Source organism: Grammomys surdaster, unplaced genomic scaffold (assembly GCF_004785775.1).
Source record: "Grammomys surdaster isolate TR1022 unplaced genomic scaffold, NIH_TR_1.0 197, whole genome shotgun sequence".
NCBI lineage: Eukaryota > Metazoa > Chordata > Mammalia > Rodentia > Muridae > Grammomys > Grammomys surdaster.
Window position 1 is genome coordinate 1,130,075 of NW_021604642.1, and position 24,379 is coordinate 1,154,453.

Sequence of the window (24,379 nt, forward strand, 5' to 3'; positions counted from 1 at the left end):
TCTATGAGAACAGGGACCACTTAGCAATATATCTCTTTGTACACAGAAATTGTTCAATTAATATTTGTGGAATGATTGGATTTAAAAAAAACTTTTATCTCTTGTGGCCATGGTAACACTGCTGAGCCTGTTTGAATTACAAGTGAAAGAATCTGAATCCTGCTGTTGAATTCTTAGACCTGGAGAAGGCAGGTTTAAGAAAACCTCAAGATACAGGAGGGGAGTGGGAGAAAAACATAGCAAGTAGCGTGAGTTCAGTCAGTCTTTCTCCTGTCAACTCTAATTAGGCAGGTCTGGATCTGCAGCTATACCTGTTGCATGCCCTACTGGGCTCCAGGAGAAAGATGCAAAGGGATGGAATGGCATTTGAATGAGCAGCATGATTATTTAAGGGTCTAGTGTGAGAAGCATTTGGCTTAGGGACAGGGAGGTCTTGGTGTCTGGTTTTGTTAGACACAGCTTGAGTGATTCATAAATTTCTAATCACTCGACTAGAAGGGGCTATTTGACTACACTAGTAGGAAAGGACTCTCAAAGTCTCAAAGGGAAGAAATTATAATAGGGTTGCCATTTTGTCCAGTCCCCAATATTCCTCCCACAAACTATTTCCATGCAAATGTCATTTGGTGCTCTATGCTGGAAATCAGAGTAAGCCAAATCTATAACTACAGGAACTCCAGTGAATGGCTGGGACCTCTTTTTCATACCTCTGTTTTTGGCTCATATGAACTTATTGGCTAACTATATGGAGAACTAGAGCCAAAGATGGAATGTGATGGAAGGATTGGCGTGGGGCAAGAACAGATGGCCTGTCTGGCGCAGCTTGAACTCAACAAGACTTAGAGCAGGCCAGATCCTATCAGAGCTTGTTCAGTTCCTACCTCTACACTGGACTAGGGATTTCTTACTGTACATTGCCATTGTTTGAAATTTCCCTGAAGATTACCTGTTCCTACTCTACAAAATACTGACAAGTTTTCTAAGGGGTGGGAGACAGAAGAACTCACCAGAAGGTCCTTGGAGGCCAGGGGGTCCTTGAGGACCAGGAGGGCCAGGAGGGCCAGGTGGTCCCATAACAGTTGTTCCTGGAATCCCAGGAATTCCTGGAATCCCTGGAGGTCCCTGGGGTCCTGGAGGTCCTGGAGGTCCTGGGGGGCCATTGGGCCCAGGTGGCCCTGCCTTCTTTCCTAAAACACAGGATTCAGTGTTACATTTGAAGCTATTTAACTGTCAAAAGAGTATAGGCAGGAGTGTGCTTTCAGGGAGTTCTAGAGAATTCAATGACACAAGTTTTTGCTAAAGAGTGGGACATGCTTATAATCCCTTTTCTGTACTATATTTCCAAATAGATTAGAGGACACAGAAATAAACAGTTCTCAAGGATCCCAGCACAGTAGGGAAAAGGTTCTAAGATATTAGGAGTGCCACATTAATGAGGTAGACCAAATGCTGAAACAGGTCAGGCAAGACTTCAAAAAAGAGGTTCTGATTTGAGTCTAAAGGACTATTAGAAACTCAGACTTAGGGGTCACTTTATGTTTCTTTTTAGAATTTGATTATTGTTGATAAGTGCAGGACTTCATTTTAGCTGTTCAGTTGCACGGACTTGCTATTATTAACAGAAGGCTAGTGGAAGTCTGATCCCAGGAAGATGTCAGGACTCAGATGTGCAGGAGATGGGGATGGATAGGGGCAACACTGGCTGAAAAGAGGAGTGGGAAGGAATTTTGGAAATGGAGATGGAGAGAGAGGGTGAGAGAGTGAAGATATCAAGAAACAACAGAAAAGAAGAAATCACAGGCAGAGAGACCTGATGAGGAGGCGGAAGGCTCTGCTTTCTCAGCTGACCTCTCTAAACTCTATTTTTAAACTGAGAATGGAAATTCTGCAAACTCTTGGTTACATGTTCCAGTGTTGATCACCTCTCACTGCTCACGGTTAGGAAGTTCTTCGGTATATTTAACTGAAACCCTTCCTGTGGCGGTTTGAAATTTTATTCGATTCTTTGTGTAGCTACAGAAGAGTAGTTACCACCATATACACAACGCCTCATATACTCAAAGATATTAGGTTACCTATCAATTTCTATCATTGCAGGCCAAATAATCCACCTTCCCAGAGATTTTCTTTAGAGGCTGTATTCTCAAACGCATGGTTTATCCTGTACTCCAACCTTTCCTCCTTTCTCTCTGTCTTTCCAGAACAATCTCAGCCCTCCCATTTCATTTTCTAGTCCTTCTAACAGTTCCTCTAAGCTGTGGTCATGGTAAGTGCATCATAACTGTTCCTCCTAATACACTTGTTCTTTTTGGAGCAGACTCACCGAAGGGCTGTAGGTGGTCATGGGTAGGCTTCTATCTCCTCTTTCTCCTGTCTTAGAATTTTAATGGGAGTCCCAGGATTGGAAATCTTTTACAATGCCCTCTCCTGAGTCAGTTCCTCAATTTCAAATATCAATTTCTTTACCTTTTGTCTTAGGGTTTCTACAATAAAGCACCATGACCAAAAACAACTTGGGAAAGAAGGTGCGGTTTTGTTTGTTTTGTTTCTTTTTGCTTATATACACTGAGTCACAGTCCTTTGAGGGAAGCCAAAGTAACAACTCAAGGCAGGAACTTGGAGGTAGGAATCAAAGCAGAGATTACAGAGGAACACTGCTTACTGGCTTGCTCCCCATGGCTTCTTCAGTCTGCTTTCTTATACAACCACCTGCCCAGGGGTGTCACCACCCACCTGCCATGAACGGGCCTACCCACACCAATCACTGATCAAGAAAATGCCCCACAGAGTTGCCTACAGACAATCAGTTGGAGGCATTTTCTTAATTGAGGTTCTGCTTCTCAAATAACTCTAACTTGTGTCAAGTTGGGAAACAAACAAATGAAACCCCCAAATCAAACAACAACAACAACAACAACAACAACAACAACAACAACAACACAATGACAACCAGGTCATCTTCCCTTTAAACACTTTCTTACTGGCTTCAACAACTCATTCCTCACATATTTTAGTTTAGAGAATTCTGTCCCGATTTATCAGTCCCTCCTTTAAGAATAATGCTTCACCTAGAGGCCTTGAACCAGACCAATCACTCACTGCAATGATCATTTGCAAGAAAAGCTGTTTGGGTAAAAGGGTAGACTGTGTGATACAATGGAGAGATGTTTGCTTGTTTGCTTGTTTGTTTGTTTTCTCTTGGGGAGAGGTTGCAAGGACAGAGGGTGGATATGGAGGGGTAGGAGATGGGTGGGATTAGGGTGAATGATGTGAAATTCACAAAGAATCAATAAAAAATTAAAAATAGAAAAAAGAATAATTCCTTATATCTAAAAAACCTACCAACAACCCAAGAAAGGCCTATAAAGAGGCCAGCTATCCACATCTAACCACATGCTCATTTGGAATGGAACAGTGGGTCAGAATGGGACCTCTTTTTCAGAGAAGGAAGAAAGAGTAGTCCTGAGAGCATTTCTCCAAGAGGACTCAAAGGGCCTTAAAAGACTTAGAGGCCCTGAGCTTAGCAGTTAAGATTGGATCTGCCCAGTTTCTAGATCTAGCCAATTTTAAGATGCTGAATAGGAAAACCATCTCCTTTTGAATTTGTATAGCTTCCAAATCAGGCTTATTCGGCACCCAAATTTCAGTTCTAGTTAGTGTAGTGGAAAGAACACAGGATCTGGACTCTGGAGATAAGGATGTAAACCCTAGTCCTTCCACACAGGCACTCTGAACCCAAGAACAAGGAGCTTGGCCAGTGCTTTAGTCTCTTCTTGAGGTTCTATAAGAAAGCCTGAACTAATGTCAGCTGGGAAAACTTCCCAAGCCTGGATGTGAAGTGTGTGCCTCCCTCCTTAGTTTTCAGTTGGAGGAGACAAAGAAGTTGACACATAGACATAGATGGAGTAGACACAGAAGTTGGCTGTGCTGGGTTACAGCATTTTCAGGCTTCACAGAGATTTTCCAGCTAGTTCTGGAAAACAGGGTGTTCTGTGGGTAGCACAAACTTCAGCTCCAAGAATGTGTGTCCCCTGTAATTGTTTAATGTAATTTTAGAAGAATTACATCCAGAGCCTCCTCCAGTCCAAGAGAATAATGGTTGCAGTGTAAACAGAGAGTAATCCCTTATGAAAATGTTAGAAGGCATCTGAGAAAAAGCCCGTGCTGAAATCTGTTTCTGCAGCTGGCCCTCTCTGCTTCTCCGTACTTGGGACAAGGAAGCCCCTCATACTTGCATTCCTATAGAAAGTTAGGGCCAGAGAAGGGTATGCCAAAAATGACCTCTGGACCAAAAGACTAATTCTGTCTTTAGATTCCCTAACTTTGACAGAATACTTCATGATAAAAAGCCTAGAGATGTTTGTAGTGAGAAAGTAACCCTGTGCAGTCTTAGATAAAAGAAAAATCACATCATTTCAAAGCCAAATTTTATCAAAGGGGCATTTCCCTAACCCTTTCAGCTAAGGTCTAAATGTTGAAAGAACAATGGAAAGCAAGTGAGTAAAGGGAGGTGGGGGATGTAAGGGGAAGAGAGAGGGGGAGAGTTATGTGAGTAGGAAAATTCCATTAAAGGGTAAAAAATTAAGTGAGCGATTCAATTTTCCTCTTCAAGTATGTGCCTATTCACTGTGTCCAAGGAAACCCATATTAATTGGCTTCTAAATCACTTTTAAAATAAAGTAGATGGTTAAGGCTTGTATACATTTTTTCCCAATAATGTTCCATATATAAGGTAGCAATGCTAAGCAATGATGTGAGCTATAATTTCTATCTTGAAGGGATGCAACAAGAGTCAAGAACCCAATACTTGAAACGCAAATTTACTTCTTTAAAAGATGAAGCATCCTGGGGGTAAGCACCCAGGAAACAGCAGAAGAATTCTGCACTCACTCTAGCTCTTTGGTGTTTACTAACTTTGCTCAGTTCAGGTCTTCAGAAGGCTGTGCATTTTGCCAGCTTTTCTTTTTCAGTAGGAACATGAGTTTGACATGTACTAAGGGTACCTGAAGCAATAGAGTACCCTAGTGCTCAGAGGATTGCCAGGCTACCTCTGTAGTTAGCCTTTTTATGCAGTTAGGAATGCTCTAGAAAGCTCCATAAATCTAAACAGACAAAATCACTTAAAAAGTACTTTTTAAATATTTACTTATTTTATTTTAGTTGTCTAAGTGTTTTCCTTGCATGTATGTGTGCATATACATTACACACATGCCTGTTGTCTGAGGAGGACAGAAGGCACTGGATCCTCCCCTGGAATTGAAATTACAGATGGTTGTGAGCCATCCAGGAGATGCTGGGAACCACACCCAAGTCCATTATAAGAGCAGTGAGATCTCTTAACAGTGGAGTTATCTCTGTAACCCTGGTAAAGAATTTTAAGGTCCATAATCTAAGCTACTTGTGAGGCTTAGGCGGGCAGATCACTAAATTCAAGGTCAGCCCGAGCTACAGAGTCAGTTCAAGGCCAGTCTGGACAATGAAGTGAGATCATGTCTTATTCAAAGAAAGAAAAAAGAGGGCGAGTAATATAGTCAAATAATAGAGCATCTGACTAGTACATGTAAAGCCCTGGGTTAAATTCCCAGTATCATATAGACAAAGGAAAAAAAGAAGAATTTCTAAAGGGAAACTCACTAGTTTCACATTATCTCTGTCTTCCTTTAATGGCAGAACCTAGAAGCAGGCAGGTACATAAACTGATTTCACAGTTGATTTTTTTTTGTTCAAAGGGTGAATTTTATTTGCCTAGTCCTTACAAACTGCTTTCTCTTTGTATTCTCTTTTTTAGGCAAGCCAGGCAGCAAGCAAGCACTTCATGTGCCCTTGGCAAGTCCCGTGTGAAGTACAAAGTAGACTTAAGAAACTAAGGACAGCACAGTGAATAGCTCCAACTAGCATCTACTTTAAAAACAGGACAGGAGCAGAGTAACACAGTGGCATAGATTGTTATTTTTACCACAGAGCAAATGATGTTGAATTCTCAGAGCAAGAGGTATCATCTTTGATCATCTGGGAAATTGAATAAAGACAGCTTTTAGGTCAAGAACCAATGTATTGATACCTTTTCATAGGTAGTGTTTCTTTTCTCTATATGCATTCTTAAGTCTTCTTCATTCATGCCTGACAACTGATCTGATAAAGAAGGAGGAAAGAAGAAAAAAGAAGGCAGTGGACAGAGCAAGAGAAGGAAATAAATGTGAACTGGAAACTGAGATGTAAAAGGAATACAAAAGAAGGGCTTGGCGTAGAATGCAGTGGTAGAGCTTCTGCCTAATATTCTTAGGGCAAAAGTCCTGGGTTTTATCCCCAGTGCAAGAGGAAGGGAATGATACAAGGAACAAATAAATACATGAACAAACAAACAAATAATCCAACAAGGACAACTTGTATGTGTTGCTAGAGTCAATTCTATTTTCCATGCCTTGTTGCTGAAAAAAACTAATTCTTGTTCTTAAAAAGTAAAGTGCAAATGATTGTGTAAAGTAATGGACAATCAATCCTGAAAGAAATTAATGCAAAATCCTATCTCATTCATTTTTTCTGATTAAAAAAAGACATGACAATTTAATAAAATCATGAAGCTCAACTTACCCTTTTTCTTGTTTTTAACAGGTCCTATTAGAGATAAAAGATGGAAGATTAAGTTAGTAGAAAATTTTTTAAAAGATTATTCTCTAAAAAGCCATTCAGAGGCAACCTCAAGGCACTGCAAATTTAGGGGAGCCCATAGTCATGGGCCAGATTTTAGCCAAGGTATCTACCACCCAACTATCAAATTCTTCTGTTTGCTGATTATAGAGACTACAAAATAGATGGTGTCTTCCCTTGAGAAACAACAACTCTTCCCACTTTAGTCAGGAGGGAGAAGGATATTCCTCTGCAGAGATGAAATGCCCAGAAACGCACAGCTCAACAACCTCAGGACGGCAGTCCTTTAATTCTGCAGGTCCTAAGGTTGCAGAGTCATGCATCCAGGTGAAACCACGATGCAAAGTTTCAGTTCAGGATACTAGAAGAGAAAAGGCAGTGTTCTTATAGAAGGAGCAGAGCAGCAGTAGTTTCCTTCTTGGCCACTTCCTTGCTGTGATTTAACTTCTTAGTTATTAGAACCATGCAGCCCTAGTACATTTATGTGGGGCCACATGCACCCTCACAGTTTACAATAAAGTAATAGATGCTCTAAAGGAAATGGCAACAGTTTCATCTGTAGTAGAATCAGAAGTGTCTTCTCATGTATTCTTTTTAAAGAAAGCCATTTTAATCAATTGAACTCATTTTTATTCATGAGAATTCAGGATTTTTCTTTCTTTGGATGAAGCTAATGTTCCTTAGACACAGGTACTTAAATTCTGTTCCAAACTGCCACGAAGCCAATATAGTCTAGCTCTAATTCACCGCCATTGTCCTTAGGAACATTTCTGTAGTCTACAGTTTGTATCATGCTTTTGTGTATTATCTAACTTGATTCTTGTAAAAGTCTAGAATGGTTTTCACCTATGAAATCAGGTTTCATAAGAAGCTAATAGAGTCACTAACCTGGAAGATCTCCAGTGTGGCCCCAGAGCAAATATGTCCCTTTAAAAAAAAACCAAAGTCTGTTTAGATTTCCCTCAAAAAGAAATGTGCAGCAGTGTGTGCAGTGTGCAGAAGATGTTTCAGGTTCAGTGGAGCAATTGAAGAGCTCTTTTTATATCCTCCTTTTCCTCACACCTTTCCCTCCTCGTCTGTTGTCATCTTTATTCGTGCTCTGATATTTTTCTTGAGATAGTGTTTAAAATCATAGTCTTGGTTGGCCTTGAACTGCAGTCCACCTGCCTCAGTCTCCTGAGAGCTGAGGCATAGGCATGAGGCATACCTGGCTCCTTTACGATGTTTTGTGTGTGTGTGTGTGCGTGTGTGTGTCCTGGTTAGCTTTAATTTTCCTTTTTTTTTCTTTTATTGGATATTTTCTTTATTTACATTTCAACTGTTATCTCCTTTCCCGGTTTCCCCTCTGGAAACCCTGTATTCCATCCCCTCTTCCCGTCTCTATGAGAGTGCTCCCCACCCACCCACCCACCCACTCCCACCTTCCTGCCCTGGCCTTCCCCTAAGCATTCTTGATGGCTACCACTGGGTAAGAAACAACATAACCAGAGAAGCATTTTGTTCTTGAATAAGATAGCTATTCAAGGAAGGATTTACACAGAAAGGGCACAGCCTCACCAGCTAGCTACCAACTGGCCAGTTACTCCAGCCTCATAAGCAAGAGCAGTTGGATCATAGCTGCGGCAGCTGCCCTGCCCTTACAGCCAAGGTGGCATATCCCTGCTCTACTTTTTTCAGCTAGTTAAGGGGATAGAGCTATTGTATCAGATTCTGAGGCAATCCAGGACATCATCGGTCAGCTGGTCTTTTCTGAGCATCCCCATAGAAGGTAGCACAGTAAATAGTACCAGAACACTATCATCATAGAACTTAGAAGTTGAATAGGAAAATACTAAATGAGGGGTGTTAGTTTTCAAACCTGGGACAAATGGCTGAAGTGCCTATTTAACATATCAAATCGAACCTGGCTACCAGGTTCTCCCTGGGTCCTTTAGCCCCTACCTGTTACAGGACCCTCCTGGCTGGCATACTCTGCACTGCCCCCTACTCTGAACTCATAATCCAGACATTTTGGTTACCAGCTCTTTTTGTACCTTTGAACCTCCTAGGTGCTGCATCTGGCTAGACTCTCCCCTCTATCCCTTTCCCCACAGGGTCCAGCTCAGAGTCATGTACACTCTCTCAGAAGCCCCTACCTACACACTCCCTTTTATCTACAGTAAACTTTCTCCTACACCATACCTAAGAACAGCAATATTTCCTTTCCTTTTCTTTTCTTTTTCCAATTCAAGGGGGACTCAGGAGTCACCCTTGCTAGTTGAGTTGAAGAATACAAAATTTAAAAACAGGTCGACCTTAAACATACAAGTAATCGATAAAAGGGAAAGAGGACAAATTTCATTTGTTTGTTTGTTTGTGTTTGTTTTTGGACAGAGTGTCTTACTATGCCACGCTGTCTAGCCTGGAATTCACTTGTGTTCCAGAGTAGCCTTGAACTCAGAACTCGGAGCAATCCTCTTGTTTCACCACCGCCCTACTCCCCAAGTGTTGGGATTTACAATCATGTGCCACACTGCACCTGACTTGGGAAAGAGAATTTAAAAATCCTGATTTCTACTCTAAATCTTGCCAAGAATCTATGGTTGGGGAGCTCATAGACTCCATAGGGGAACCTACCTACTATTTGTTTTCCTAAATAGACATAGTATCACACTGCTCTCTAAATTGCTGTCTCCTTAACCACAGATTGGTGCTGCTTTCAGACTCCATCAGAGAAATGTCTTTGTGCAGTGGATGGTTATTGCAGAAACTTACAAGTGGTCAAAGTGCAGGAAATAAGTGTTCGTGGAGTGCTCAGCCATAAATTATTGTGCTGGCTAGTTTTATGTCAAGTTGACACAGCTATAGTCATCTGAAAGAATAGAGTCTCAACTGAGAAAATGCCTTCATAAGATTGGACTGTAGGCAAGCCTGCAGGGCAACTTTTCAATTAGTGATTAATGGGGGAGGGCCCACCCATGATTAATGGGGGAGGATCCACCCTGTCCTGGGTGGTGTCATGCCTGGGCTGGTGGTCCTGGGTTCTATAAGAAAGCAGGTTATGTTGATCAAGCCAGTAAGCAGCAGTCCTCCATGGCCTCAGCATCACCTCATGCCTCCAGGTACCTACCCTGCTTGAGGTCCTTTCCTGACTTCCTTTGATGAACTGTGATGTGGAAGTGTAAGCTGAATAAACCCTTTCCTCTCCATCTTGCTTTCGATCATGGTGTTTCATCACAACAATAGTAACTCTAACTAAGACAACTATCTAACATATTTCCCCTTTCCCATAACACCCAGGATCCATCAGAGAAGAGGACTGTGAAAAGACTGACTGTAAGAGCCAGAGGTGTTTTTTGGATGTGACAGGACAGTTGACTCATGAACTCAACAATGCAGCATGGAGGTGTCATGGGAGTCTGTTTTCTTTAAGGGTGTGGCCCCTGGTAGGTCTATGGTGTTCCAGTGCCCCACACCCTAAGTATTTGAGCAAGCACAAATTACACTCAATGGGTCAGCCAAGTAATGGAAACAACCTAGATGTCCATCAATTGGTGAATGGATAATGAAACTGTGGCACATCTACACAACAAAGTACCATTCAAGTATTAAAAACAAAATTATGACACTTGCAGGTAAACAAACGTTCTGGGTGAGGTAACTCAGACTCAGAAAGGGAACTGTATTTTCCTCCCTCATTTGTGGATGTTAGTTGTTGCTATTGTTTTTTGGTATTTATTTATTTATTTACACTCCAAATTTTATCTTCCTGTCTACCCTCTGACTATTCCACATCACATACCTCCTCCTCACACCCCTGTCTCCACCAAGATGTCCCCATCCATCCAGACTTCTAAACTCCCTGGGGCCTCCAGTCTCTTGAGGGTTAGGTGCATCTTCTCTGACTGAACCAAGACCTGGCAGTCCTCTGTTGTATGTGTTGGGGGCCTCATATCAGCTGGTGTATGCTGTCTGGTTGGTGGTCGAGTATTTGAGAGATCTTGGGGGCCCAGGTTGAGACTGCTGGTCCTCCTACAGGGTCGCCCTCCAGACTTATCAATTATATATACATTGTTCTGTTTGTATGTACACCTGCATGCCAGAAGAGGGCACCAGATCTCATTACAGATGGTTGTGAGCCACCATGTGGTTGCTAGGAATTGGACTCAGACCTCTGGAAGAGCAGCCAATGCTCTTAACTGCTGAGGTATCTTTCTGCCCTTGTTTTTGTTTTTGAGACAGGGTATCTCTATGTAACTTTGGCAGGTCTAGAACGTGCTATGTATATCTGGCTGGCCTTGAACTCACTGCCTTTGCCTGGCTGCCTTTGCATCCTGAGTGGTAGGATTAAAAGTTTGTGCTACTATACTACACCCAGTGGATATTAGTTTTGAATCTTCAGATGTGTAATTCATTGGAGTATCCATTTTTCAAATTTACTTTCAACTGTTTTTTTAAAAATGTTTTATTCACAAATATAAATTATGCATAATGGTTTCATTATGCCATTTTCATATATGTACATAATATATTTTGATCCATTCGCTACTCCTGTTACTCTGTTTTGTCTCCCTGTTACTCTTCCAAACTATATTGTTCTTTTAAATATGGAGGCATTTAATTAATGATCTTTGATGGACATTTAGGTTGTTTTGATCTGTCTTCTTAATATGCTTCAAAACCTTATCCTTCCCTAATTCAGAGTACTACCATCATCATGTGTTGCTTTCATGATAAGAACCAACATTTCAATATCCTCCCATTCCTTCTATTTGTAACCACCATACTTTCTACATGCAAAACCCCACAGATATAGTAGAGTCAGACAGACAGCTGTAAAGTAGTTCAGACTGCTTCGGTAAAGGTAAAATGGAGATGAGACAGGCTTTGCTAACACAGGCAGACAGTCTACTTTCCTGCCATTAGGAAAAGGGGTGCCTTATGATAGACCTGGGGCTAACACACCGCCAAACACAAAATATCCCTAAGGCAAGTGAGTTTCCTTCTCATTCTTCATCTGTTCCATTAGGGAACACTACACACTTTTGTCTTTATTTGAGAATTAGGATCAATGAAATAAAACCAACAAGCTTGAATCCTGTATCCCATGAAATTATCATGTTTAAAAAAAAAGGAGCAATAGACTCTTTAAAAATTAAGGAAATTTATTGACAGTAGATCTACCTTTAAAGAAATGTTAACAGAGAATGAGTATGACACAGGTCAGAAGTTTGGATCTACATAAAGAAGAACAGATAAAGTAAGACAAATGAGATCTGAAGAAGTACAACACCAACAGACATATTACATGAAAGGGGAAATTCCACAGGCCTCACCCAGACAGACAAATGACTGCTGAGAGGATGAGAACTAGTCCTTGCCAGGGATGAGTCTTCTAGTTGATTATCCAAGACCAAGTGGTCAGCCCTGAAGTCATGTACACACAAGCAACATTCAGTTGCACTCAATGGACTTAGTAGGTTGCACTAACATAGCATTTAAGTCTAACAAGGCCCGTGCTTTTGAAAGGAAGCAAGTTAAGGAGGTACAGGGAAGGAAGAAAGGGCAAGGAGAAAATAATGTATTTAAATTTTATTTTTTAAAGCTAAAAATGATAAACTTCAGGAAGAAATATGCCTTAAACATTTTATTCTCAATTTAGTAGATAATACTTTTGTTCAAAATAATAATAGCAAATGTATATTCCTTATTTATAGCTTAAGGATCTGTGGAAGAAATGATAGCCAGGGCTGCCCATGTGACCATGGACATTGTATCCACTGGAGCACAGTAGGCTCATCAGTGGCTACACAACTGGAGACAACTCTGCTCCCTGAGCCTCTGTAAATAGCCAAGAGCCTCACAGGGAATAGAGAGCCTCATGTACTTCTTTGCCTCCTGACTGACTGCTGACAGGCTCAGTCTTGTGCAGATCCAGTATAGGCTACTGCAGCTGCTCTGAGTTCACAACTGCAATGACTGTGTCACGCCCAGAAGGTAGCATTTCACAGCCCTTCTCACTATCATCTGGTTCTTATAGTCTTTCTACTCTTGGGTCATGATGTTCCCTGAGACAGAAGAGGTGGTATTGTTAGGCCTGTGTACTCAACAGTCAATTATTCTCAGCTGTGAGTTTTCACTCTGCTATTCATTATAAGAAGAAGTTTCTCTAATAAAGCCTGAGAATACCATGTGTGTGTCTGTATAAATCTCACTATAAATATTTAGAAAGTGGTCTGATGCCATGTTCATTTAGCAAACTCCATGAGTTTTTTTTTTTAAACCAGGTTTATAGCACCTGGAATAAATTTCCTTCTGAGGAGCAGGTCTCAAATTTATCACAGAGTGGTAAGTTGTACTCACAACACTCATCTGCACCAGTGGGCATGTGTTGGTAGGTAGGTGGCATTGGAGGACACAAGGTTCACTTATGGCTGAAAATATTGATGAGTTTTGTATTGATGAGTTTTCTTCCTGAGCAGCCTGTATTGCATTTTTTGATGCAATATATATTAGCCAATAGGGAGGGAACTTCCAGTTAAGTTCCAACTTTATTTGTCTGTGTCATGAAACCAAGGTATGTGATGTCTTCAGGTATAGAGTCTTATTGTCTAGTTCTGGTGGGCAACCAAGAATGATGGCAACAGCCTCTGTTGTTATGGGGGGGCCTGTACAACCTTCTTGATCATCAACGTGTAGGGAGATGTCTACATGTCTTCTTATATCCTTTTTTTCACTTTTTTTATTGGATGTTTTATTTACATTTCATATGTTGTCCCCCTAACCCCATCTCCCACCCAGCCAGGAACCCCCTATCCCCTCACCCCTCCTCATTCTTCTCTGCGGATGTAACCCCTGCCTACCCCCCCACTCCCACCTCCCCACCCTCAAAATTCCCACCCCCTGGGGCGTCCAGGCTTCATGAGGTCAAGGATCTCATCTTCCACCTATGTCCAGCAGGTCCCTCCACTCTTATGTATTCAGCTGAAGCCCTGGATCCCTCCCTAAGTGCTCCCCGGCTGGTGGTTTAGACCCTGGGAGCTGTGGTTGGTTGGTATTGTTGCTCTCCTCATGAGGCCACAAACCCTTTCAGCTCCTTCAGTCTTCTCTCTAACTCCTCCATTGGGATCCCCTTGATCAGTTCAATGGCTAGTTGTGAGCATCTGCCTCTGAGTATGTCAGACTCTTGAAGACCTCTGAGGAGACATCCATATCAGGCTCTTATCAGCATGCACTTCCTGACTTCCACATCAGCATCTACCTTTGGTGACTGCACAAGGGATGGATACTCAGGTGGAATGGTCTTCAGGCGGCCCCTCCTTCAGTTTCTGTCCCTCACTTTGTCTCCATATTTGCTCCCTTGAGTATTTTGTTGCTCCTTCTAAGAAGGACCGAATCACCCCCACTTGGTCTTCCTTCTTCATGAGCTTCATGTGGCCTGTGAGTTGCATCTTGGGCATTTCAAGGTTCTGGGCTAATATCCAATAATCAGTGAGTGAATACCATGTGTGTTCTTTTGTGATTGGCTTACTTCACTCAGGATGATAATTTCTAGTTCCATTCATTTACGTAGGAAACTCTCGAATTCATTGTTTTTAATTGCTGAGTAATACTCCATTGTGTAAATATACCACATTTTTTGAATCCATTCCTCAGTTGAAGGTCTTCTTATATCCTTAGTTTTGTTTCCTGCTTCCACTTCCTCCTGTCCTTTGTCCTTTATAACCCCTTCCCATTTAAACCTTACCATCACAGTAGTCTCCCCCTGTACTTTCATTTAACATGAGATTTTATTGTTTGCCCCATTCAAGCCTCTTTCCCCCAACCCATGGCCATTATATAACCTCTTGCTCTCTGGATATTCTAAGTTAAATGCAAAAATCTAAAAAATTTAAATTAAGATCTACATATGAAAGGGGACATGCAGTGTTTGTCTTTCTAGGCCTTTCCCCCAGTATAATTTTTCCAGTTCCACCAATTTTCCTTTAAAAAAATCATAATTACATGTTTTAGTGTTTTACAGAGAATTCCACTGTGAAACTGTATCACAAATTTTCATTATCCCTTTATCAGTTGAGAGACATATGCTTTATTTAGGGTTCCCATTGCTATAATAAAACACTATAATCAAAAGCTACTTGGGGAGGAAACAATTTATTTCACTTTACAACTCTCAGGTCATAGTACATCACTGAGGGAAGGCAGGAACTGAAGCAAAGGCCACAGAGAATGTTGTTTACTGTTTTGTTGTTCATGTGTTGCTCAGCCTGCTTTCTTATATAACTCAGGAGAATATGCTCAGGAGTAGCACTGCCCTGCCTTAGAATGGGTCCACCCACATCATTGTTATTCTAGAAAATGCCCCCACAGGCTTACCCACAGGCCAGTCTGCATAGAGGCATTTTCTTTGTTGAATAAATAGCTTTTCCCAAATAGCTCCTGCTTATGTCAAGTTAAAACAAACAAACAAACAAAAAACTTCCCAAAACAAAACAAAACAAAAACCAAAAAACCCAGCCAACACACTGTTTAGGCTGATTTGTTTTCTTAGCTATTGTGATGGAATCATCAATATAGTTGGGCAGGTAGTTCTGTCATAGAGTAGAGAGTCCCTTGGGCATACACCCAGGAATGGTCTAGTTGGGTCTTGTGGTAGATCCAATTTCTAGCCTTTTTGAGGAATATAATGCTGGATTCCACAGCAGTTGTACAAGTTTACACCCCCACCACCAGTCTCCTCCCCAACACCCTCGCCAGCATCTGTTGTCTCTTATTTTTTTCTCCTACAGACCACCATAACTGGGGTGAGATGGATTCTCAATGTGGGTTTTAATTTGCATTTACCGATGGCTAAAGATGTTGACCACTTTTAAAAAAGGCTTTTTAACAAAGAAAAAAAAGGCTTTTAACTTAATAAAGTCCAATTTGTCAATTGTAAGCCTTATTTTCTGAGCAAACAGTGCCTTATTCAGAAAGCCTGTACCTGTGGCTATGTTTTGTTGCATCCACCCCACATGTTCTAGCAATTTCAAATTTCAGGTATTACATTGAGATCCCGGATCCATTTGGAGTTTATTTTTTTATGCAGGGTGAGAAATAATAGATATCATTCTCAGTTATACAAAGGTTTTACTTCCAGAGATTCTTAATCCAAAATATCACATGAACAGTCTTTGCTTCCCTTCAAAACTTCACAAGCCAGACCTCCATCCCCTGTATTTCTCTTAGCAGCATCTTCTAAATTCCCCAAACAGTTCATTAAGCTCGAGCACTCAATGGTTTTCCTAGCCTAAAGCTCCAAAATTCTCCACATTTTTCCCACAACACAATCCAAGGCATAAAAGCTACATGGTCAGATCCTTCACAGCAAGAGCCTACTCTCTCTGGCACTGATTTCTAGTCTAGTTTGTTTCTCTGTAGCTATGATAAGACACTGACCAAAATCAGCTTGAGAAGGAAAAGGTTTATTTGACTTACACATCTCAGTCACAGTCAGAAGAGAAGTCAGGGCAGGAATTCAAGAGAGGGAAGAGGCAGGATTGCTTACTGGCTTATGGGATTCTCTCTCTCCAGCTGACTCCAGTTTGTGTCAAGCTGACTAAACCTAACCACCATTACACATGCTGATACTAAATCAAAAACAAATGAATTTCTATTAAGTTTTAAAAATAAATTTTCTAGCTGTAGGTATTTTATTAAGATAGCAGAAAATGGACTGAGACATCAACTAGGAAGGATTTATTTCTCATATATAAGGCTGGAATAACATAAAAGCAATCTACTTAATCTACCTTATATCAATAAACTAAAGAAGAAAAATCAAATAGTCATATCTCTAGATGTAGAGAATGTCTTAAATAAAATCCCACATCCCTTTATGATGGAAAATTCCACCCCAAAGGAGTCAAGGGCAGTCACTCAATTTAATTAAGAAATCTATAAGAAATCCTGTATGCCACAGTGATGAGAAAACCAGATGTTATCTGCTTAGACTCCAAAACAAGTAGGATATGTCCATTCTCAACACTATAATTCAGCAATCATTTTACAAATCCTAGCTTATGTGACAAGTTAAGAAAAGAAATAAAATGAAAGGAAGAATTAAGCCTGTCTACTTACAAATACCATAACTTTCTGATAGAAAGTCTCAAAAAAGGCACTTGGAACTAAATGTCAATTAACATAATGTTACACAGTTAAATTCTAATATATTGAAGTCAACTGAAATGTGAAATAAAAGATTACAGCATCATTTACCGTAGAATGAGAGAGGAGAGTAGCATTTAGTTATACATTTAACAAAATATGAGCATCCATATGGGAAAAGTTTTGATTTAAGAAATAAACATCTAAATGGAAAGATATCCCATGTCCATGGAAAAGAACTTAATATTGCAAAAATGTCACTTCTTCCAAACATAACCTATAGATTAAATGCAATCTTAAGAAGTTACTTTGTAGATATTAACAAACTAAATCAATCATTTATACAGAAAGGTAACAGATACAGTCTGTCAAATATGATATGATATTGTGGAATAAAAACAAAGTTGGAGAACTGCCATTCTTTGATTCAAAATTTACTAGAAAGCTATAGGAACCAAACCAGCATGGTATTGGTGAAATTGCACACACAGGTGAAACAGAACACTGAGTATAGAAATAGATTTAGAATAGATTCAACTATCTTTGACAAAGAAAAGGCAACACAACAGAAAAAAAATGAGAGTGATTTTTATACATTGTAGTAGAACAACTGGGCATCTACATGCACACAAGTGAATCTAGACACAGACTTTATGCCTTTCACAAAATTAACTCAAAAGGGGTTGGAGAGCCAAACCTTAAACAAAAACTATAAAAATCTCATGAGACAACATAATAAACCTCTAGTCAACTTTACCCTTTGTAACAAGTTTTTAGATAGAAAACCAGAGGTACAACCTGAGAAAAAAAATAACTTGGCTTTCCTTAAAATTAAAGCTTGTTCAGAAAATGACATCATTAAGTGAACTTTTAAAAAGCTGTGGCTACAGGGCACAGTGATGTACATCTTTAATATCAGCACTATGGAAGCAGAGGGTCACAGATCTCTTGAGTGAGATGGGCCTGGTCTGTAGAATGAGTTTCAGGACAGGCAGGGTTACACAGAGAAACACTTTCTCAAAAAAACAAACAAAAAACAAAACAAAACTCTCAAACAAACAAACAAACAAACAAGAACCATGAGAAACATTTGCAAAAGCATATGGTACAAGTCATATAAACTACTTCTATCCAAAAGATATTTGAAACTAAAGTTTTGAAGCCAAAGAAGAAAATAGATAGCCCAAAATAAGAAACTGGCAAACATCTAAATAGAAATTCAAGAAAGAATCAAATTAAGAAATGAGCCATATCCACTATGCCTCAAGTACTTGCTCAATTACGTTTATAGCAGCTTTATTGCTAATAGCCAGAAACTGGAAACAACGTAGATGTCCCCTCAACTGAAGAATGAATAAAGAAAATGTGGCACATTGACACAAATAAAATACCATTCAGCTATTAAAAACATTGACATCATGAGTTCTGGAGGAAAATGGATGGAACTAGAGAATATCATCCTGGTGAGGTAACCCAGTCCTAAAAGGACATGCATGGTATGTACTCACTGATAAGTGGATATTAGCTATAAAGAACAGCATACCCACGATACACTCCACAAACCCAAAGAAACTGGGCGAAAAGGAGGATCCAAGGGATGATGTGTGAATCTCACTCAGAAAGGGGAACAAAAATACATTGGAGGTGGATGGAGGGAGGGATTTGGGTGGGAGATGGAGGGAGGAGGGGAACAAGGATGAGGACTGGGTGTGGGGAAAGGTGGGTGTGAGAGGGCTGGTGAAGAGAACCGAATTCAATGGGAGGCATCTCTGGGAGTAACTAGAGTCCTGGGATGGGGGAGGTTCTGGAGAATCTATGAGGATTACCCTAGCTGAGACTCCTAGCAGCTGGGAATATGGAGACTGAAGTGGCCTCCTCCTGTAGCCAGGCAGGACTTCCAGTAGAGGGAGGGGTTCATCAACCCACCTACAAAACCTTCAAACCAAAATTTGTCCTGCCTACAAGATGCACGGGGATAAAGATGGAGCAGAGATTAAGGGAATGGCCAGTTTCAACTTGAAACCCACCCCATGTAAGATAGCCAACTCCAGACACTATTAAGGATACTCTGCTCTGCTTGCAGACAGGAACCTAATGTAACTGTCTCCTGAGGGGCTTCATCCAGCAGGGGACAGAGGCAGATGAAGAGACCCATAGCCATACATCAGGTGGAGCTCTGGGAGTATTGAGGAAGAGTGGGGAAGAGAAGTGAGCAAGATGGAGGGATTAAGGACACCACAGGAAGACCTACAGATTCAACTAACCTGGGCCCATAGGGGCTCACAGAGATGGAACTGCCAACCAAAGAGCATGCATGGGTTGAACCTAGGCCTCCCTGCATATATGTAGCAGATGTGCAGCTTGATCTTCACGTGAGTCCCCTAACTATTGGAGCTGGCTCTGACTTAGTTACCTGCCATTGGATCCGCTTCCCCTAACTGGACCACCTAGTTGGGCCTCAGTGGGAGAGGATGTACATAGGCACAAGGTGACTGGATGTCCCAGGGGTGGTACCCAAGGATGGCTTCCCTTTATCTGAGGAGAAGGGGACAGAGTAATGGGGAGAGGGATTTGTTAAAGGTGGGGCTGGGAGGAGAGGAAGGACAGTGGCTGCAATCTGGATGTAAAGTGAATGAATGAATGAATGAATGAATGAATGAATGAATAAAAAGAAATGGGCAAAAGATATGAGCAGACACTTAACCAAAGGAGATAATTATGATGAGAAAAAAGATATTATTTGTCATGATGAAACTGCAATTTAATATGAGGAGAAAGCAGTGCACCAATGTCAAAACATAAAACTGACATAAAATTTGTGACAGAATATGAAGCAACAGGTACTTGCCATCACAATGCTGGGTGAATGCAAAGTGACAAATTTGGGAAAACGGTTTGGCAATTCTGTAGAAATTGGCACAGAAATCACACTGCTAAATATTATTCAAAAGAGCTAGAAATATGTGATCACGCAAGTTGCATACAGGTGCCTTTTATCAACATTATTCAAACTTGACTCAAACTGTAAACAATTATTTAACAAGTGATTGATAAACAAGTTGTGATATATCTATACAATGAAATATTGCTCATCAATAAGAAGAAATGAGCTTTCAAGTCACAGGCAGATTCAGAGAAAATGTAAACGCATATCGCTAAGAGAAAGAAACCAGGCTGGAAAATAGCTGTACTACCACGTGACATAGTAGAAAGGGTAAACTAGGAATGCTTGCCAAGGAGGAGAAGGGAAAGAATATTTCAGAACTCTGTTTCTGTTCAATTTTCTGTGGGTCATGGTGTTCTAAAAATAGAATATAATCATAAAAATATGTTAATAAACTGTCTACTGGTTTAAAAGTAAAACCATACTACATGTAATTCAGCATGGATTTTAGCCATACATCCCAACATGCCACACCTTTTGCCTCTGTTCATTGTATGTGCCTAAGATGCCCTTCTTCAGCTCCACTTTCGTCCAGTGCCTACTCGTCCTTTAAGATGCCTTTTAGACATCAGTTCTTCTGTATCCATAATGTACTGATACATTTATCACGTTGTAATCTTTTTACTTTTTATTTTATGTGCATTGGTGTTTTGCCTTTATGAACGTGTAAGGGTGTTGGATCCCCTGGAACTGGAACTATGAACATTTGACCCTTGGTCCTCTGAAAGAGCAGCTAGTGCTCTTAACCACTAAGCCATCTCTCCAACCCTCAGATTATAATTTTTTATTATGTGTTTCTTTTACTTACAATATTGTTAACTCGTTGAGGGTAAGAGCTATGAATTGTTCATCTCTGTGTCTTTAGTTTCTAAAGCATTTCTTTTTATAATAGGGGTTCAGCAGTGATTGTTTGATGAACAAATGAATGGTTGAAGGAGGTGATAGTTAGAGATGTGAACCAAGATTCTTCAGACTCCAACTTACTTCACCTTCCATTACATTGAATCAGCTGTATCAAGTATATAGACAAATAGTTTCCAAAATTGATCATCTGTACAATTGACACAATTGCATCAATTTATAGAGCTTTTTTTCAGTTTAAATAACTGAAAGTGATCTATGTGAAGTACGTACTCAATAAATGTACATTTTATTGTTTGTTGGTTGCACAGGTAGTTCACATGTCTTCTCTTCTTTATGTAAAGAGTAACACCAGGGACTAGGCATGACCAAAATTTCCTCAATACCAGTTATTAAAGAGATAAAAGAAAAGAAAAGGGATGGATAACAGATGAGTAAGTATAGAACCAGATATTTCTTATTTCAAAGCAGGGGGCTTCATGTACAGTTCAGTTGTAGAGTGATAGCATAGGGTCATTCCTAGTGCCACAAACCCCCAAAAAAAACAAAACCGCCAAACAAACAACAGGAATCAACATAGTTTATGTCTTCAATTCTTGAAATCTTAAGTGTTTCTTAAATATTTTACTTTATACCATCAGAATTATAAACAGAGAATGCACAGATAAGTGTGGCAAGTCCAATACATTTGTAGAAGATGGAAGCCATTAGCTTCAAAGCAGAGTGAGAATTCTGAATGTAAACCACATGGAATGTCCATGCTCAGAACCCAGATTATGATTCCAACATCTGCTCTGAGCATGAGGGAACGGGCCAGAAGAGGTAGGACTGTGCAAGTTGATCCCACCCCTACTCCATCCCACCCTAATCTCAAGTATTTCTCATGTGAGAAAGTTTGAATCTTTCATCCAACAATTTCCTTTATATGCGTTAGAGCAGAGGTCCGTATCTGGGTTTCAAGCTCCACAAACATGACTTAACTTATTAGCAGCTATGAAATTTTCTGGCTCACTTCTGTCTTGGTTTGGGAAAGACTCAAAAAATATTACTGTGGTTAGGGCAACAGTAAACCAGCCCCGCAAACTGCTGACAGTTCAGAAGTTTAATAGTGCCTTACAGTTCCATAAGGGATAGGTTTGTTCTCGTTATCAAAGACATGCTCAAAGTGACAAGCATGTGCTCTTGCTAAGGAAACATTCTGCAACATTGAGTCTTTGGTCACAAGTGATTAAGATGAAAAAAGCTAGGCCTAGGAAGCAATCTATGAAGTTGAATTGACAAGTAGCACAACTTTAAATATTTGTGTGTGTGCATGGTTGAATGTATGTGAGCACACACGTATGTGTAGGTGTCTGGACATACATGCAGGTGCATGTAGAAGCCACAGGTCAATGTCAGGGTCATTTCTGAGGGCTGTCCACCATGCTTTTCTTTTTTATTACATTTATGTATTGCTGGAGTTTCTCTGCAAGAGACTGCTTGTATAAGCATGAGGATATGTGTGCCATAGCATTTGTGTGGAGGTTAGAGGATAATCTGTAGTTATCTGTCTTCTCTATATACCATATGAATCCCAGAGTTCAAACTCAGATTGTGAGGCTTCGTGATAAGTGTGTTTATTTGCTGAATCATCTTGCTGGCCCCATTTTGGTTTTTGACAAAGGGTCTCTCACTGGTGCCTGGTGCTTTCTGATTGTGTTAGGCTAGTTGGCCAGTGAGTTCCAGGGATCTTGTTGTCTCCACCTCTTTAGTGATGAGATTACAATAATGTACTACCATACCCAGATTTTATGTAGGTTCTAGGGATTCAAACTCAGGACCTCAAGCTTGTGTGATAAGTACATTACTAAGTTATTGTTGTATCCCCCTTCTTTTGGCATCTTGATACAGGGTCTCAAGTAGCTGAGGCTGGCCTTGAAACCCTGATCCTCCTGTTTTGATCTCCCAAGAAATCTTGTAGTCCTCTATTTTTGGGAATATGAAAGAGCTGTGTGATATTAACAGATGTTCTTGGAAAAATGGCTGGTTAAAAAGAGTTTAAAACACACAGCATTAGGCCAGGCAGTGGTGGCACACGCCTTTAATCCCAGCACTTGGGAGGCAGAGGCAGGCGGATTTCTGAGTTCGAGGCCAGCCTGGTCTACAGAGTGAGTTCCAGGACAGCCAGGGCTACACAGAAAAAGCCTGTCTCGAAAAACCAAAAACCAAAAACCAACCAACCAACCAACCAAACAAACAAACAACAACAACAACAACAACAACAACAAACCCCCACACCATTAAAGAAAAAAAATATTATTTTTCAACTGAAGACTTCTCAAAATTTTCAGTAATTTCAGCAGTGGGAAATGGAGACAACATAAACCGGATTTGTTTTGGTCAAGAATCTCTTCCAAGAATTATCTCTTTTTTGTTGAGTTAATACTCTAGCTTATACTCTTTGGGGATATTGGGTTGTAGAAAGATCATTAAACTTGTTATCCTTTCTGAACCATGTTTGATTTCTAGTGCTAACATTTGATACCTATATGATGTTGGGCAAATTACTTCAGCTCTCTGAATATACTTAGTAATATCTCTATAAAGCCCATGTACTACAACAATCATCAGCCTAACAAGATACTTCCAATGGTGCAATAGTGGCACTTGTATCTGAGTAGTAACCAACAGCTGTCCAGTTGCACTTAATGTCCACTCAATATGTAGGAGTTCATACCTCGTTATGTAAACTTAGCTAACTACCTGTGGCTGGTGAGGTTATGGATCCTAAGGGAGAATCTACTACTGCTACTTTCTTAAACTAGTGTAATTTGTAATTGCATTCTAGTTACTTATAGCCATTCTAATTACTTATACCCTGTCATTTTTATTCCTCACTGAAGAGCCTTCTCTTTGAAGTATATGGACACTACTACAGGAATCCACACTTGTCAAAATATAGAAAGCAACAGATCACAGGATGTCTAATCCCAAATGAAACATCTACAATACAACCCCTCAAGGAACACTGTGGAAGAGGGGGCAGTAAGATTGTAAGAGTATCAATATGAGGGCTTTGAGATAGTCTCTTCTATATATGATAGTGAAGCTGTACACAGGAAATCTTAACAATATGATTGCCTGAAAAAGACCTGAATAATGACAGTGTCAGTTGACATGCAAATATGGATGGGCAGAATGTCACCAGACTACAACTCTAGAGGAAGAGGTACAAGCAATTAATGGCAACTGAGAAAGGAAGAATGGTTTTCTTCAGGGACCTTCCCTCCAGAGGTTATCAAATACCAAGCGGTCAGCCTTAAATACATATACATACATATGCACAACACTAAATGAATTTAGCAGATTATACACATATATGCATGCATATATAGCTCAAGAGTTAAAGAATAAGAGGTCATGAATTTGAGAGTGAGGGGCAAAGGAGTCAGAAGTAGGAGAGAGAGGGATGGAAATGATGTGACATATTTTGCATGTAGGATTCTCAAAAACAGTATCTACCTCAAAAGAAATGATAAATGAGAAAATGCATAGTATATAAGATAACATCTAAGCATTCATAGATAGCTATGATTTTCATAGTCATATTCATATGTCATTACCATCATTACCAAACCACATACCTAGCTAAAACGGGTGGCCAAAACAGCTTTAAGATAAGTCTGGCCTGAGGACTCAACTTTTTCTAAAGCCATATTTTTTATAGATTTGGAACCAAGTATAGGAAGAAAGTGAAGAGAGCTGAACAAGTCATCCAGAGATATAGCTCTGTCGTGTTATTTTTGTTCTCTGACCTTAGGT

At 40.2% G+C, this 24,379-nt stretch overlaps 1 protein-coding gene across 6 annotated transcripts in view; it reads right to left on the reverse strand.

Annotated features, from left to right (window-relative positions):
• Eda (ectodysplasin A) overlaps positions 1 to 24,379 on the reverse strand; it is a 346,282-nt gene that overhangs the window by 9,752 nt on the left and 312,151 nt on the right. For all 6 annotated transcript variants that reach the window (XM_028770029.1, XM_028770028.1, XM_028770027.1 and 3 more), the window contains exons 3-4: positions 6,592 to 6,615; positions 1,008 to 1,187 (exon numbers count right to left, since the gene is read on the reverse strand). In XM_028770029.1, coding sequence (XP_028625862.1) covers positions 1,008 to 1,187; positions 6,592 to 6,615 — 204 coding nt within the window. The remainder of the gene's footprint in view (positions 1 to 1,007; positions 1,188 to 6,591; positions 6,616 to 24,379) is intronic.